Consider the following 17075-nt stretch of genomic DNA (forward strand, 5'->3'; position numbering starts at 1 on the left):
TTTTGTTTGACAGGTTGAGGTGAAGGCTGTTCCTCTCTCTCAAAAGAAATCTGTGCAGCAGGAGAGTAGTAAAAAATTGCACCGTATTCCTGGTAGCCCACCTGTAATCGCTTCCAATACTGATATGACATTTGGTGGATTGCCATTTCCCAAACTGGAAGCATCCTATGAACCAATGATAGTAAAAGAAGCTCGATATACAGCAATCACTATGATGAAGGTAATTATGTGTCTTAGTTTTCATCACAGGTATTCTCGTCACCAATATCACAATCAGGTTTATTATCATACGTTGTGAACTATGTTGTTTTGTGCAGCAGTATAATGCAAGACTTAAAAATTACTATAAGTTACAATAATAAATAATGTGAAACAGGAATAGCGTGGTAGTGTTCATGGACTGTGCTTATTTTATTCCTTCAGGTGTAATTCTCCTCTCATAGGTTTAAACAGGAGAGCAAGCCTTGGAGATGTTGCATGTTTCTGCTAGTTTATTTAACTAAGTGGTTTAACTTTATATAAAAAAAAGTAGAACTCCAGTAGTCAATTTTTCAACATTTTGTTATTTTTACTTTGTGTTGTATTTCTTTCATCTATTATTTTTGCAGGCATATGAAAATTATTCATTTGAAGAACTTCGGTTTGCATCGCCCACACCTAAAAGGTAAAAGAAAATGATAAATCTCTAAGTGTCATGGAGAAGCGTCAGAGCCTTTGACTTTTTTTAAAACTTTGCTTTCACCTTTGTTAGGCCAAGTGAAAATATGTTAATTCGAGCTAATAATGATGGTACATACAGTGCAAACTGGACACCTGGAGCTGTAGGCCTTTACACCATCCATGTCACAATAGATGGGATTGAAACAGGTAAGCTTATTAAACTGCACCTTAGTTCAGAATTTTGGTCTTATTTTATGTAATGACATTTGAAGAACTTTGAATTATAATAACCTGGTGTTAGATACTATAATTCTTTGCATTGTTTGCTCTGTTGCACCCTTTGGAAGCTTGACAGCACCACCATCCAGTTAAATATTGAGTTATATTTTATGAAGAAACTGACAGTTTGACTTCAATACTGACCCAATGCTTGACTCTCTGTTTCTGTGCTTATACTTTAACTAGTTTCTTGAAGTTATATTGGGACATGTGTTCCTTCTAATTATAATTTGGAATGTTTATAAATGCTAAATGTGACATTTTGATAGTTGGCTAAGCTGGGGATGTGGCTTAGCCAAGTATCAGCCTTTGTATTTTTGTGAGCGAGACTTGTTTAGGTCTCTTCACGCGATGGGACTTATAAGCAGAAGGCATGATTAGGGCTTTACTGCTTTAATTAGAGTCAGTGCTTTAAAGCAAATTGTTTTCAGGATACCTGCACAAGGTAAGTGTGATCCTTTTCCATAGGCCACTGAACACAGAAATATCTCCACCATTTGAAACACCCAAAATTACAAACCAGGAAACAATTTTCAAGTGTGATATAAATAATTTCTATTTTGCTGAATAACATAAAACAACAGTTTTCACTGTGAATTATTGGTACTGTTCTTTAAGCTATTTGGATTAATCATTAATCATCACCTTAGTACTATTGTGATTCAATAAGTGATTCAATATCTCTTTATTGAATCAGTTGTTATTGAACCATTTTAAATTTCGTAATGTCAAACTTAACAGTTAGCTATGTGGAAAAAGTTAGATTTTAAGAATTGTTTGTTTTTAAAATTTCCTTTCTTGAGCTGCTGTACTTTTAGGTGATTTTCTTTTTCTGCATTGATAGATGCTGGTCTAGAAGTAGAAGTAAAAGACCCACCAAAGGGTATGATACCTCCAGGCTCTCAAATGGTCAAACCAAAGGTTGAACAGCAACCAAGCAAGGTACAAACTAAATAGGTGGGATTTACTGCAGTAGAGTGGCTGTTACTTTAATGTGCTTGTACAGATATTGGAAGCATCATGTTGAAATTTGTAAGTGTTCATAAATTAATGTATTTGCATTGAAAACTTGTTTTCAGATCATGATTCCTGTATTGGAACAGTTTGTATTCAGTTCTTTCTGTTAGCTATTGTGTTGTGTTACAGATTAATTATAGCACTTGTAGTTCATTTCCTGCATTTTGGGAAAAAAAAACATTCTTTTTGACAACAGCCCTTGATATTCAACCATTTGCAGATTGACTCCAGGAATGCCAGTTCACCTTTCTGTATTTCTACTACAAAACAAAATTGTGTTTGGAGCAATTTTCAACTATAGCTAACAAGTGACCAAATTCGTGTAACTTTCACTTAATGCAAACAAATCTCTCTGTCAGTGTCAGCTTTTTAATCTACAGCTGTCTTAGTTTATCTGTTTAATCTGTTGCTTTTAACCTGACAGCTTTTTATCTTCTTTGTCTTACTGTTTCATTGCTTCTCTCAGGTCCGCAAATTTGTGACAAAGGACAGTGCAGGGCTTCGTATACGTAGCCATCCTTCTCTTCAGAGTGAGCAGATAGGCATAGTGAAGGTCAATGGAACCATCACTTTCAATGATGAGGTAAAATAAAACATTATTTAAGAGGAGGATCAGTAGATTAGGCATTTTAAAATAAAAAGCTACATAAAATGTTGGAAAAGTCGCTTTTGTAATACTTCCGTAGCAGTAGTGGAATGAAGTGCACAATTTGTCATCAGCTTCAGTAAATTTTGCAGCAATAATTAGATTGTATATGCAGTTTGATTTTTGTTTTGCTTTGACACACATGCAAGTAACTTTGAGGCTACAGTCTGGAAATGCTATATGTGGGCATCTTTGAGAATTTGTTCTAGGCTTTCCATGTGTTGCTTAGGACACATTAAATTAGTAAATAAATCCTGAATCATAATCGTATCTCCATGAATAGCAAGGAACATTACCAATAATCTTGTGTATTCATGCAATCAAAAAAAATTGTTACAGCAAATTGAGTTCTGATAAGTTGGTATGGTTGTGAAGCAATATGCTAATTGTTTGATATCTAGGTTCTACTTGCCAATTGATGGCCTTTGTACATGATGCAAAGACTGAATCTTTGTATTCCCATTTTAGCCCTAAGACATAGTAAATGTGAATTGTCTTTTACATTGAGATTTTCCTACATTTTAAGCACTCTCTTAAACTGATGAAGTAATTAGTTCTCTAGTCCAGAGAAAAATGAATGTCCCTTTTTTTTAAGATGAAGCTGACATTGCAACTAAATTTGGGCAAATTTTAACTAACATTTGGAGCTGGAATATAATAGAAGGAGGCACCCAATCATTACTGAAAGCTAATACAGTTATTAGATGAGATAAATATTATTTAAATATAATACAACTGTGTGGCATATTTATTTTTGTAAGAGCAATGTACACAGGATGGCTTCAACTTGAATACGTAATAAGTAATTAAAGTAAATTATTTCCAAAGACGAATCTGTCCGTTCTTACCAACTTCTGTGCGCCATGTTATTTCTTACTTTAATCATTTGTTTAGGCTGGTTTTAAGCAGAACCAGCTTACAGCTTCCCTAGCATGTCATGTTCAGTAAAACATTAGGTCTCTGATTTTGTGCTGGTTAGTTTGCCATCCATTTTATCAGTTCACTCAAGGCTAAAATCTAATCTCTGATACCCACTTTATCTCTAGTCTGGAGCCTCATAGTCCTTTCTAGCTCTGGGGCAGTTACAGGAGGGCACGGCTCGTTTTTGTTGCTTGTTTCCCATAGATCCACAATGATGATGGGGTATGGCTGAGACTGAATGATGAGACTTTAAAGAAGTATGTTCCCAACATGAATGGTTACACTGAAGCCTGGTGCCTCTCTTTTAACCAACACCTGGGCAAGAGCCTTCTGGTCCCTGTTGATGTAAGTAAAGGTGCCAATGGTGAAATGCCTGTTTTGGCAGTTTAACCCCTTTGCTGTCTGTGAGCACTGTTATGCACGATTACCTAGAATGCATTAATAAAACAATTGCTTTCACCTTTTAATACTAACTTTTACAATTGATGTGGCAAATTTAATTGTCAAGGAATGAAATCGCTCATTTGGAAGGCTATGCTTTAATAAAGCCCATAGTTTAGTGTGATGGGAAGGGACAAAATGTTTTTAATCAAGGATTTGCTTTCAATTGAATATATTATTAACTTAATATATAGAAACTAATGCTGCACCAAACTAATATAAACATTCAACCTAAAGCACTCAGCACAACTACTGAATTTTGAGAAGAGAGAGGAGAGTTTTTTTATTTCATTATTGAAAACCTCTGAGTTTAGTTTTTTAGCAGTGATTGAGAGAAATATGTTAAATAGGTCTCCTCACATGGAAAAAAAACAATATTTTGTCAGTAACTATAATTCTGCCTTCCTCTGAACTAAGCAGAATTTATTTTAAGAAACGCTTGATTATCCAAACCAGTCACCTCTTAATTGAAACAGCACTTTCTGTAACTCGGGTCACTTACACTTTTTTTAGTATACTGTTTATTATAGAGTTGCGTTTTGCAGTTATGCAAGATAGTGACAAACCGTAGTCAAAAGTTTTTTTTTGTTTGACGTGCACAGAATAAGATGAAGAGATTATACGCTTGATGGATGGCATGTCCAAATACAGATATCTAATGTGAGGAGTAATTTGGGGAGTGATTTACAAGTATACATTCAGTGGCCACTTTATTAAATACAGGAGTGGTGCCCTGGTGTGGTGGTCTGCTGATGTAGCTGATCCACTTCAAGGTTTGACATGGACATTCAGAGATGCTTTCTTCACACCACTGTTGTAATGCGTGATTATTTAAATTATTGACGCCTTGCTGTCAGCTTGAACGGGTCCGCCCATTCTCCTGACCTCTCTCATTAACAAGGCTTTTTTCCTCCCCCCCACTGATCTGCCGGTCACTGCATGTTTTTTTTGTTTTTTACACCATTCTCTGTAAACTCTAGAGACTGTTGTGCATGAAAATTCCTGAACCTCAGCTATTCAAACCATTCCATTTGGCATAAACAATCATTCCACGGTCAAAGTCACTTAGTTCACATTTCTTCCCATTGTGATGTTTGGTCTGAACAACAACTGAACTTTTTGACTAAGTCTGCATGCTTTTATGCTTTTGAGTTGCTGTCACATGACTGGCTGATTACATCTTTGCATTAACAAGCAGGTGTACCTAATAAAGTGGCCACTGAGTGTATGAACACAAGGAATATTCTTAATTTGTTTGAGGCACTTTCATTTATATTAATTTTTTTCAGCTTCATTATTTGGGGAGGAAAACAGGAAATTGAATGTTTAGAAAAAATCCTGTCAAAAATATCTGTTGGTTTGGCTTGAATTTAAAATGAAGCACTTCTTTCTTCAGGGCAAAAGTATTAATTGGCCATGTGCTACAGCTTTGCTGCTAGCTGCACTACAGCCTTAGTGTAATAGGGTTAAGAAAAGAGTATAAGATAAATGAAATTTTAAATCAATTCTACTTCATTATAGATTTTACACAAAGAATGGTAGTTCTTGAGTCCATGTTCTGAGAAATAAAATGTAGGATAAAAAATTAATTTGGGGAAGATTTACTGAACTAATAAAGATAAATGGAAAATGTTTGTATATTAACAGCAGTTTTGCATCTAACATGGTAGTTTTTTAAAATCATTTTTGGCTTTAACTTTTAACCTGTGCTGATATTGAAGATAAATGGAAAAATTTGCAAAAGAGTGGAATCAAATGGTTTTCACTTCTATTCTCTTGTGTAATTAATTAAAGTAAAATTAAATTGCAGTCACCAACCATTTACAACAACCATTTTGATATTTATTACATTATCATGATTAAAATCTAAAATATCTGGTTCAAATTGGCTAAAACAGCAATAGATAGTTTTATGTATTCTATAGGTTTCTATACATGAAATGTACTTTTGCAATTTTATTTCCAAATGACATGGAACTAATTTACATTCTAACATCCATGAAATTAAACTATAAAGCATGCAAGCTCAGCTAGCTTCCAATGAACACGTTGTATTAGCACTAAGGAATATCTAAATTTACACATGTTCACTGATGGCAGCATATGGGTTAATGGGCTGGAGTAACATAGTGGTGTTACGCAAGTGAAAGCTATACACATGCTCTGTTAATTCTTATCTTGAGCAAGCCACTTCACTCAGGTTTATTACCTGCAATCCAGTTGCAGATATTTAACGCGTATGCCATAGGATTTATTGTTGATGCATGTTTCTGTGTGGCAAGATTAGAGGTGGATTGTGTTGCAAACAGTGCAAAATTTACAAGTTGAGTTTAAGAAAAAGTCAAAAGAGAGGTACTAGTTTAGTACATTCAGTGTTGTATAATGGAATATTGCTTTATTGATTCGGTTGAAAGTTTATTTGTGTTTCGAGCTATTTATTTTAAACAATCATGCACATCTGAAACCAGCTTTTTTAAAATAACATTTATTTTTGAGCTTTTTAATTTCACATTTTGCTTTATCCATTGTTATATTCAAATAGGTGTTGAATTTAATGAGTGCAACCCTCCTGGAACAGTGACAGTGAAATTACTTTCTTTCAATAGATGTTTTAACCAGTTCTTTCTTTTAAATAATACTCAGATCTTTGCTTCTCGTCATGCATCGTGCACCAGTTGTGATATTTATGTTGAAAATCATGCAGATCTACACTAAGTTCACATTTAAATTTTACTGTACATTAAATCTTATGCAATTTTCTTAGTTTACATTTCTTTATTTGTTTTGACATGGCTGATTTCTCAGTATAAGTGAGATTGCTGTGTTGAAATTGTTGGCCTGCCAAGTACTTCAGTTTATCATGTATTGTTCTTCTCTGTGCCTTGTGACGCATTGGGTGGCAACCTTGCTGTTTCACTAGGATTTATCTGTTTTTACGAGGTCAAGTTGCTAGCTTGACACTCAACCCAGCACAGATGGAAAGCATGCAAGGAGCCAGCCGGATTTGAATTTGGGACCATTCACCTCAAAGGCTGGTGCGGATGCCACTGCACCACCAGCCTGCTTCAGTTTGTCATAATGAAAGCAGAGTTGGTTTTGAAACATCTAAGATCTAACAGATTGCTCCTAGAGGAAAGGGAAAAAAATTCTGAGTTATTTTTTAATCTCTCAAAAACTGTTGTTTTGTTTTCTTCTTCCTTGAGCCATTGCTATTGATATTGACTCATCTCAATAACTTCTCTTCATTCAACTTCTCTATTTACTAAGTAGCATCAAAACTCTGTCCCTTGGTACTTCATTTGTAATGCAATCGCACACTTAAAACTGAAGTGCAGTACCCAAATCGTATTCGCGTGTAGTATTTCCAAACTTCTCCTACATTGTTGCCTTTTAACCTTACTGTTGTTTTAAATAAAACAGTTACTATTTGTAGTGTGTTGTAAAATGAACTTCTGCATTAATCTCAAACTACTATATGACTTTGAGCTAAAATTATAAAATTAATTGATCTGCCGTATAATTTATGATAGAATAAAAGTAAGAGTAAAATTATATCTCTTTATGTCAGTGCTCCATCACTGATTTCTTCTGTTTAGGACTTTCGTATACTTCATTATTTCTCTTGCCTTCTAGTCTCTAACTCACTTCGTAAAATGTCTGTTCTTCTGTCTGCTTGTCCCTAATTAAGTACTGCACTTCTAATTAATGTATTTTAAAGCCAAGAAGCTTATTCACCATATTGGAGAGAAAGTTTGTTTCAAAAGACATTGGCTTGATATACGTGGGAAAAACAAGATTGGGAGACTAGGAACTGTTGGCTAATATGCAACTCTCTAGAACAGGAATGAGGAGGAATTTCTTGCTGTTGTCTGTGAAGAGTTTGTACATTCTCCCTGTGACCCCCGTGTGGGTTTCCTTAGCTTACCCCAGTTTCCTCACACATTCCAGAGACACAAGGATTAAAAGGTTAATTGGTCATATGGGTGTAGTTGAGCAAGACAGACTCATTGGGCTGAAAAGGCTTGTTACTGTGTTGTATCTCTAAATAAATAAATTGAACTGGGGGTTGTGAATCTGTGGAATTCATTGCCACAGGCAGCTGTGCAGGCCAAGCCATTGAGTATATTTAAAGCAGAGATTGAAAGGTCAAAGGTTATGGGGAGAAGGCAGGAAATGGGGGCTGAGAGAAAATAGATCAGCCATGGAATGAGGGAGCAGACTTGATGGGCTGAATGGCCTAATTCTGCTCCTTTGGTCTTAAGAAGCTAAGTCAGTCATTTTGCATGGAAGCAGGCCCTTTGATCCATCTGGTCCATGCTAACTAGGATTTCCATTTAAGCTCCTTCTATTTACCTGCATTTGGCCCCTAAGTGGGATAGAAATCATCCTCATATGAAATAGTGGACTCAGAAAGGAGAAGCTGAAGTTACAAATAAGAACAAATAATCTGGGATTTCTGACCTTCCAGGGCTGTGTTAGAAAATATAATGGAATTGAGTACTGAGGCAACAGAGGTGAGAAGGATAAAGATGTGGCTGATCCAGACTGAAATGAGGCCTGAAGGTCATTAGATGTTATGTGGCGATGGCATTCCCAATGGTCAAATGCTGTAGACAATGCAGTGCCACCCTTTTGAGCACTGCTGTAGAATAAGGAAATGTCCAAAGGGAAAGTGCCTTAGTCATAGATTAGGTTAAGGCAGTTTTTCTTTAAAGCAATGGGAAAGGAAAATTTAAACAGTTAAATTATAGCATTAAATATTAGATTGGAATGAACTGTTTTGGAAATCTGAGCGCAGACCATTTTAGAGAAATGACTCATTTTGGTGTTAAAAGAAGTTCTTTAGTTAAGACCTTGCCTGATCAGTGCTTCAGAATCACTTAACTGCCTGAATCCTGGTATCCCTTTATTTCACCTTGTGTCTAAAAGCTTAAGTTCTCCTTCTCTGGAATATATAAACAGCAGAATTTCCACAGGACTTTGGCATGGTGATATCCAAAGAATTGCAGTTCTCCACAAAGAAAAAATGCATCTCCTTATAGACATAAATTGTGATTACCTTAATCTGAGGTGCTAGAGTTGCTGGAAACTCAAGCCTGGAGCAACAAAGCATCTATTCATTTAAATTACAGCAAAGTTTTTTTTAATATTTCATCTCATTCTTTTGCGCTCTAATATGTATGGATGCTTTAATCAGACTGTCCTCTGGTCAGTCCCCACAACCTGGAAATCAGTCTATTGAATCCATGATGAACTGCCTTCAAAAGAGGCACACCATTCTCCTAAACATTGTAGAACTACAATGTGACTTTGATTTTTTCCTACTTGAGCTCCTTTCACAAAAATCAGTGAAGAATTTAGAGACTTTTTAAAACAGAGTTTTGAGTGTTGAATTAGAAACATATCCAGTGCAAAAGACTTTTGGAGATTTGAACTGGCAAACATTTATTGTTTATGCAGTAAAATGGAAGCTAAATTAAATTTCTACGAAACTGTAAATATTTTAATCTTTTTGTTTGCCATGTTTTATCCTATTTCCTTTTTGACTTTTTGTTTAATCTTATTTGGAATAGAAAATGGAAAGAAAGATTATTTGTTTCACATTAGGGTCTCACATTTATTAAACAATTGACAATTGCTTCATTACTTTCACTGTTAAATCAGTTGAAAGTATCAAAGGCAAATGCCTTAGCAACACACACAAAATGCTGGAGAACTTCAGCAAATTGGGCAACATCCATGGAGGGGAATTTGACATTTTGGGCTGAGATTTTTCATCAGGACTGAAATGGAAGGGAGCAGAAGCAATAAGAACGGGAGGGAAGGGAAATGAGTACAAGCTGAGGTGAGAGGAAAGGTGGGTGGGTGAGGGGTAGGGGATGTAGGAAGAAGCTGGGAGGGGATAGATGGAAAAGACCAAGGGCTGAGGAAAGAATCTGATAAGGGAGGACCTTAGACCATTGAAAAAAGGAACGGAAGGGAACCAGAAGGGATGGACAGGTCATGAGAAGAGAAGGGATGAGAGGGTAATAAGAATGGGGAATAGAAAAAGAGATGGGGAGGTGATTGGAAGTTGGAAAAATGAATGTTTATGCCATCAACTTGGAAGCTACACAGATGGGATATGAGGTGTTGCTACTCCAACGTGAGTTTGGCCTCACTATGGCAGTCAAGGAGGCCATCATAAACATGTCAAAATAAGAATGGGACGTTAATTTGAAATGGGGGGCCATTATAAGTGATTTATAACAATTACAGCACGGAAACAGGCCATCTCGGCCCTGCTAGTCCGTGCCGAACGCTACTCTCACCTAGTCCCACCGACCTGCACTCAACCCATAACCCTCCATTCCTTTCCTGTCCATATACCTATCCAATTTTTCTTTAAATGATAATATCGAACCTGCCTCTAGCACTTTTACCTGTTCGTTCATCACTTACTTCAAGCTCCCGTGTCCACCCCTGATAATTGACTTATCGCTATATTCATGCGACGAAAATATGCGCTGTGTGTTAAATATTAAATTTGTTAGATAAATCCTTTAAACCCATTGGAAGGATTTTTGCTCCAAAACATCAACTGTTTATTCCTTTCCGTAGAGATGCTGCCTGACTTGCTGAGTTTTTCAAGCAACTTCTTATGTATGTTGCTCAATATTTCAACTATCTGCAGAACCTCTTGGGTTTATGAAAGGCAAATACCTGTTTGGTTGAATTTTTGTGACATTGCAATGTAACTGGAGAATGTTGATAATTGGATTAAAAGAATGCACACACAGCTATCTTAAGTAACAAATTCATCACAATCTCTTGACATCTCAGTTGGGGCCCTATCAGTGTTTGTCTTGAGCATTGTTGCTGTGTTGTCTTTAATGCTAGTTCTGGAATAAGGTACTTGGAAGTGACTTCTAACACTGTTTCATATCAGGTAAGTTTAAATAAAAATAAGCATGTTTGACTCTTCAGAGAACATTTTTGTCTTTAATTTTAAAAAGCAAAAGTATTTAATTTTTAGGGATTAATCATGCTAAAGATCAGTTTGTTTATTGACTTTCTTGACATTTGTTTCATACCAATTAACTTGGCTCTATTTCTAGGTTAAATAATTAGTTCTTTTTCCATTGAGCACAAACAAGTCCAATATAAAAAGACTCAACAAATTTTTGTTGTGTCCAAGATTACCATCTTCCAGATTCTGGTTGCTTATTGAATTCATTGTATAATAGCGTAATTAACTTAATAGGATGAAATTTATCAAGCAATTTATTTCTGTGGCTAATAGGGAATACTTACAAATGGAAGAAGATAACAAGAGAGCAGTAATTTGTGGATTAGGGTGTCAGTTAGCATTTTCCCTGGAAAGTTTGCAATTGTGATTAAAAAGTGTTCGCTACTGGAATCTGTGATTTAGTAATGCAAAGATGTGAGGGAAAGTTTGGGAGACCAGTTGAATTGTCTGCATTAAATTTGAGTTTGTCATGTGCGTAAGTGCAATGCATGGCAAATACGAGCTATATTCACAAGAAAAAAAAATCACTCAATTTATACAAGACGGCACAATTGTTATAAAATATTGTAATATCATGTTGGCATGTTAGATAGTTGCAGAAATGATTATTTTTCCCTGCTGCAAAATTTTATTTCTAACTTTTGTGTATATAAATGTTGTGCTCCTTCAGTTTTTCCCTTTATGAACTTTTCTCGTGTGTATTCATTATTCTGGCCATTAACAAGTTTGTTTGCCGAGTTGAAATGATGGCAACCTCTACATCTTGTTGGAGTATCGAACTTTGTAATCAGTTTGACTCATCTGGAACCTCTCTCTAGCTGAAGCAACTTTATTTCTCATCCGCTATTAAGATGTTTTCTTGCCTTTCCCTTCTAGTGAATGTTACATGCAAGGTATCAACATGGCTTTTACAGATGCTTATGGAATTGATGAATATTTCCAGTCTTCATTTTTGTCATAATTTGTTATATTAACCACAGTTTAAAGTATTTTTCTTTCACTAAGTTATAATTGTACCATTTTCATCAAGGTATAGAATGCATTTATTTTAAATGCCAAGACTATTTCATACTAGTTAATAATTTCATGATAGTAGTGGTTTCCTCTCTTACAAGTAAAGTTTGGATGCCTGTTTCAAATTTTTCCTCAGAAAAGAATCTGTCAAAGATGAAAGCTACTTTAATGTTGCCAAATTCTCAGTAAAATTCTTCATGGTTTTGACTTTGAAGGGAACAGTAACCATTGTTGAACACTTCTTTTAGAAAATATTGCAAATTTTGTATATCAGAGCCAACATATCTTTGACCTGTTCTTTGATTGGAATAATTATGGGACTATCATTCCAGGACACCTTGATGATATACCATGTGGTTACATTCCAACTTTGAGTGTTCACATTTGGACTTTGATAGAAAAGGCAGTAGTTTTATAGCGTATGAAACAGTGAATTATGCTTTATTGTCTATGAATACTAATTTTGCTCCTGCAATCATAAACTTGAAATTCTTGTTTTGTATATTATAAATTGTCTGTAAAAAGCTATTTTCAAATATGCTAAGTTACCGTTTTTATTTGTAGGAGCCTAAATCCATCACTGATGATTACTTCAGAGAAGTAAATTCACGTCGGTCCCATGAAGTAGTGTTGAAAGAGCAGGAAAAGATGTTCCTGCAAGGCGGACCAGGAGTATATAAGGTAGTGAAGACTGGGCCTTCAGGGCACAACATCAGGAGCTGCCCTAACCTTAGAGGTATCCCCATTGGAATGTTAGTTCTTGGGAACAGAGTCAAGGCATTAGGCGAGGTATGGATTCATGAAAGTGTGTTATTGCAGGTACCAATCAACACAATAGAGCAAATGCTGCAAAATTGATGTCTTCTCAAGCTTTTGCATAGTATTATAAGAGGACATCTGGTATTGGTATAATTTCTTCTTTAAAATAGGTATTGTTGCATTTGGGTGCTTAACGAATGGTGGAAGCTTTTATACCATGCTTACCAAAGTTGCTGATTTGCTGGTGCATCCTCTACCTCTGAGCTATATTTTTTTTCAATGATTCAGCATGTTCTGTTTTGATTTTCTTTCATTTTTTTCTAAATTTCAGAAACTAATGTTCATTATTATTTATATCACACATTAATCACTCTTTAAATAGTTTGATTTTAAAAATGCTATATTTTGTGAAGTATGTAAATTGATGTAAATATCTTTTTTCTACAATTTTAAAGCTATATGTAGTAATTTAAATAATTGAGTTATAAACCAGGTTTTACTGAAATTAAGAGAATCTGATATTTGTGTACAATTCAGTGTGAAATTGATTCTAAAATGTAGTAGCTACAGGCTGCAGTAAGTGTTTAAATGCAACTGAAAATTATAACTAATTTCTAATCTTCCACTTACTCGGGCCCAGTGATTGGTCATGCAGATCTTTATTTTATACAATGGTGTACCTACCAATTAGGAATAGTGCTGCATATTGAGAAACAGTTACAATAGACAACATTTTAAAATTGATTGGGCTGGAATTTGCTGAATAAGTTAACAGCATGCGAATGAGGCATATCGTAATTAATAGACAGATTGTCTAGTAGTTTGGGACAAGGGCAGCACCCCCCATGAATTGTGAATTGCTGCATGTTGGGTAACTGATCCTGCTCCAGCATTAATTTCACTAAAACATCTTTGCACTTAATCTTGCTCTATTTGCATATTAACTGTCCATAAATTTAGACAAATAGTTAAATCTAGTAATTGTATTTGATTTTCAACGTAATTATCAATGACTGCCAATTAATCTATCTGACCAAGAAGCTGAACAACTAAAATCTCGGTGTTAGAAGTATTTCTTAAAATAGTAAATAGTACTTTTTGTCTTTCCATCCCTCAAATCACTTGTTCTTCCTCACAATGTAACTAATCTGATATGTCTCCTTTGTTGTCCATTTAGTTTGCATTTCTTTCATCTAGTTGATTTTGCTATATGGTTGGTTTTGTTCTTCATCAAGTGCCAGATGCTCTTTGCCCTTCCTGCACTATTGTCAGCTCTCACTTCTAGCAGCTTGAACATCAAAAATATTTTGGAGCTTAAGGTTGCAGGAAAAATTCTCAACTAACCAGGCATGTGGTGAGAACCAAATCTCCAGCAAATTCTGGCCCATTATGTCTAAATTCAGAGTTGTCTTTTTAAGACTCAAAATCAAGAAGCTGCTACGCCAGACTAAGTACTTTACTTTGCAGTGCTTTTGGCAATGTTTTCCCAGGTAAGATGGGTCTTTCCTTTCAATGATGAGCTGCAGCTGCTGAAGTTTTTAAAGTTGATCTTTAAAGCATTTAAACAAGCTCAATTTTACAAGGATCACAATTGCATTGCTAAGCATAAAACAGAATAAAGGTGTCATTTGTGTAATAGGTAACAAACCATGAGGGCTCGTGGATCCAACTTGATAAGAACAGCATGGTGGAATTCTGTGAAAGTGGTGATGGTGAGGCCTGGTCCTTGGCCAGGGACCGAGGTGGTAACCAGTACTTAAGACATGACGAGGGTAGGTGTCTTACAATTCAGTGACCCTCATTGCTGTAAATTATATTTTCAGAGTTGCCAGTTAAATAATTTGCTCCCTTCGATTATTTTGTTTGCACTTTATACCAAAGAGACTTGGGTAATGCATTGTGAAGTTTTATTGGAAATTTTGCCTGCCAGCTTTAGAGTTTAACTGGGCATAGTGTTGGAAAGCATTTAAAAAAAAAAATCATCTCCCAATTATAAAATGTTTGCACATCTTATTTTCATAAAATATCAACCTTTATCTTTCTTTTTATGAGCCATGTTATGGCCAGTATTTTACTGTAATGGCAATCTTGAAATCTTTTAGCCAGAACTTGAAATGACATAGGTCAATTAAAAATTTTAAAATACTTTGGTTGAAGTTTTATGAAATGTTGATCTGATTATAGTGAAAACAGCTATGTGTTCGTGTTCCTGTATCTGTATCTCCCCCCCATCCCCCCCCCAGAAGATGCGTCTGCTGTAGACCTTTTGTGGTAAAAGGCAAATTGCAATGGACAAAAGTTGATTCTAGCCATCACCAACCTCTCAAAACACTTCATCATCATAGATGTCAGTGAGATGGTGGTCATTAATGTAGCTCACCCTGCTATTCTTTGGCAATAATATGATTGTTGCCCTTTTGAAGCAGATGAGGACTTCCAACTGTAGCGATGAGAGATTGAAATTGTGCCACCATCCAGTGTCTCATAGTAGGAAGTCTTGAAAATTAATTTTGTGATTCATGTGTGGAGGACAACATGATACAGCAAAATGTACAGTATATATTAATTGCCATGAAATAAGTTCTTCACATGTAGATGATCATTTTACCAATTTTACTTAAAGGGAAAGGGTGTGTATGCTCTTCTAGCCTTTTGAGCCAAGCTGTCCCAGCAATCTCACAACAGCGATTAACCCTAAACTAACCACAGGACAATTAACCTACTCGGCAAGTTGGATTGTGGGAGGCAACTGGAGCACTTGGGAAGAGCCACGCATTCCACTGGGAGGACAAATAGAGACTCCTTAGAGAGCTCCAAATTCCAGAACGCCCTGAGCTGTAATAGCATCACGCTAACTGCTACACTACCGTGGCTATCTTTGTCTTCAAGAATATCTCATTGATCAATATTTCTGAGAATTAAGATATAAAACTACCATTTGGCTTCAAATTCAGAGCTACCTTAAATATAAACTTAACAAGCAACCAGTTCAAAGTAAATATATTGTCAAAGTACATGTATGTCACTGTATACAACCTTGAGATTTGTTTTCTTGCGGACATAACTCAGTAAATCTAAGAACCGTAAGAGAATGAATGAAAGACCATAACCAAAAGGGCAGACTACCAACCAATGTGCAAAAAACAGCAAACTGTGCAAATACAAAAGAGAGAAAAAATAATAATAAATAAGAAATAAATATTGAGAGCATGAGATAAGAGTCCTTGAAAGTAAGTCAATAAATTTTGTTAACAGTTCAGCGATGGAACAAGTGAATTTGAATGAAGTTATTCCCACTGGTTCAAGAGACTGATGGTTGAGGATTAATAACTGTTTAAATTAAATAGGTGAATTAAAGCTGGTCTAAGACCTTTCTCAAAATGAGCTTGTCAATAAGGTCTTGTATTCCTAGACACAGGATTATTCTTGCTGTTCTGTCATGAGCGTGTCCCTTTTCAGCTAGAGGCATTCTCCACTACAGGCTGGAATGATCACTTGTTAATTTGATGTTTGCCTTCAGTCTTTTGCAAAAATGTCACTTCTTTGCAAAATTAAATGAAAAAATTACATTGTACTTAATCAGTTTTGACTCCAAGTGAAAATGCATTTTTTTACATTTCAATCAAATGCTTTTGTTTGCAAAAGGGCTCTAATATTTGTCTTTGACAGAACAAGTACTATTGGATCAGGCACCTCAGACGCCTCCACCCAGTCCTTTCACAGCTCCTGCTTTCAACAGAAGTGCTGGTGGCAACAGTCAAGGATTTGATTACAGTCTTGCAAATACCAAAGGTGTGAGAAAACATTTGAGTAGTTTTTCTGTTGATGAATTTCTGGTCCCTGCAGGTTAAAGCACTTCCAATTTATTTTTCTATGTTTCAGATCTCCCTCTGCTTAGTGTTGTTTATGGAGAAATAATGTTTAGAATACAATCTGTGGTTCTGATGATAATAAAATGAATGTGATTTCTATAGCAAATGTATACCAATCAATCTGGTATATTTTGTGTGCGCATGACTGGTTTTATAAATTGTTCTCGGCAATTTCTAAAGAAGGATAATTATGTGTAAAAAAAAATTAAATAATTTAGGAACAACACATTTACCATTTGATAAATGGTCTTTTTAAAATATTTTTTACTATGCTGTCTGCTCTATCAATTCAGATGTTAATTTATTATTCATATATAATTTCTTTAGAAGAAAGTCTTGTGGCGGAATTAGCTGTAGCTTGAGTCAGTTATCTATGTTTGGAAAAATCTGTTTTTACATTGTTCTTGAAACTCAACTCAACAATTGTTTTATTCAATAAATAATTAAAGTTTGAAGC

General features: G+C 35.4%; 1 protein-coding gene across 14 annotated transcripts in view; it reads left to right on the forward strand.

Moving 5' to 3' along the window:
- mycbp2 (MYC binding protein 2) overlaps positions 1-17075 on the forward strand; it is a 225403-nt gene that overhangs the window by 141360 nt on the left and 66968 nt on the right. For 10 of the 14 annotated variants that reach the window (XM_072258771.1, XM_072258758.1, XM_072258761.1 and 7 more), the window contains 9 exons: positions 14-220; positions 609-664; positions 752-867; positions 1784-1881; positions 2423-2539; positions 3728-3868; positions 12552-12776; positions 14386-14518; positions 16416-16538. In XM_072258771.1, coding sequence (XP_072114872.1) covers positions 14-220; positions 609-664; positions 752-867; positions 1784-1881; positions 2423-2539; positions 3728-3868; positions 12552-12776; positions 14386-14518; positions 16416-16538 — 1216 coding nt within the window. The remainder of the gene's footprint in view (positions 1-13; positions 221-608; positions 665-751; positions 868-1783; positions 1882-2422; positions 2540-3727; positions 3869-12551; positions 12777-14385; positions 14519-16415; positions 16539-17075) is intronic. The other 4 variants (XM_072258765.1, XM_072258769.1, XM_072258768.1 and 1 more) reach the window with 4 other exon arrangements.

Source organism: Mobula birostris, chromosome 5, assembly GCF_030028105.1.
Source record: "Mobula birostris isolate sMobBir1 chromosome 5, sMobBir1.hap1, whole genome shotgun sequence".
Classification (NCBI taxonomy): domain Eukaryota; kingdom Metazoa; phylum Chordata; class Chondrichthyes; order Myliobatiformes; family Myliobatidae; genus Mobula; species Mobula birostris.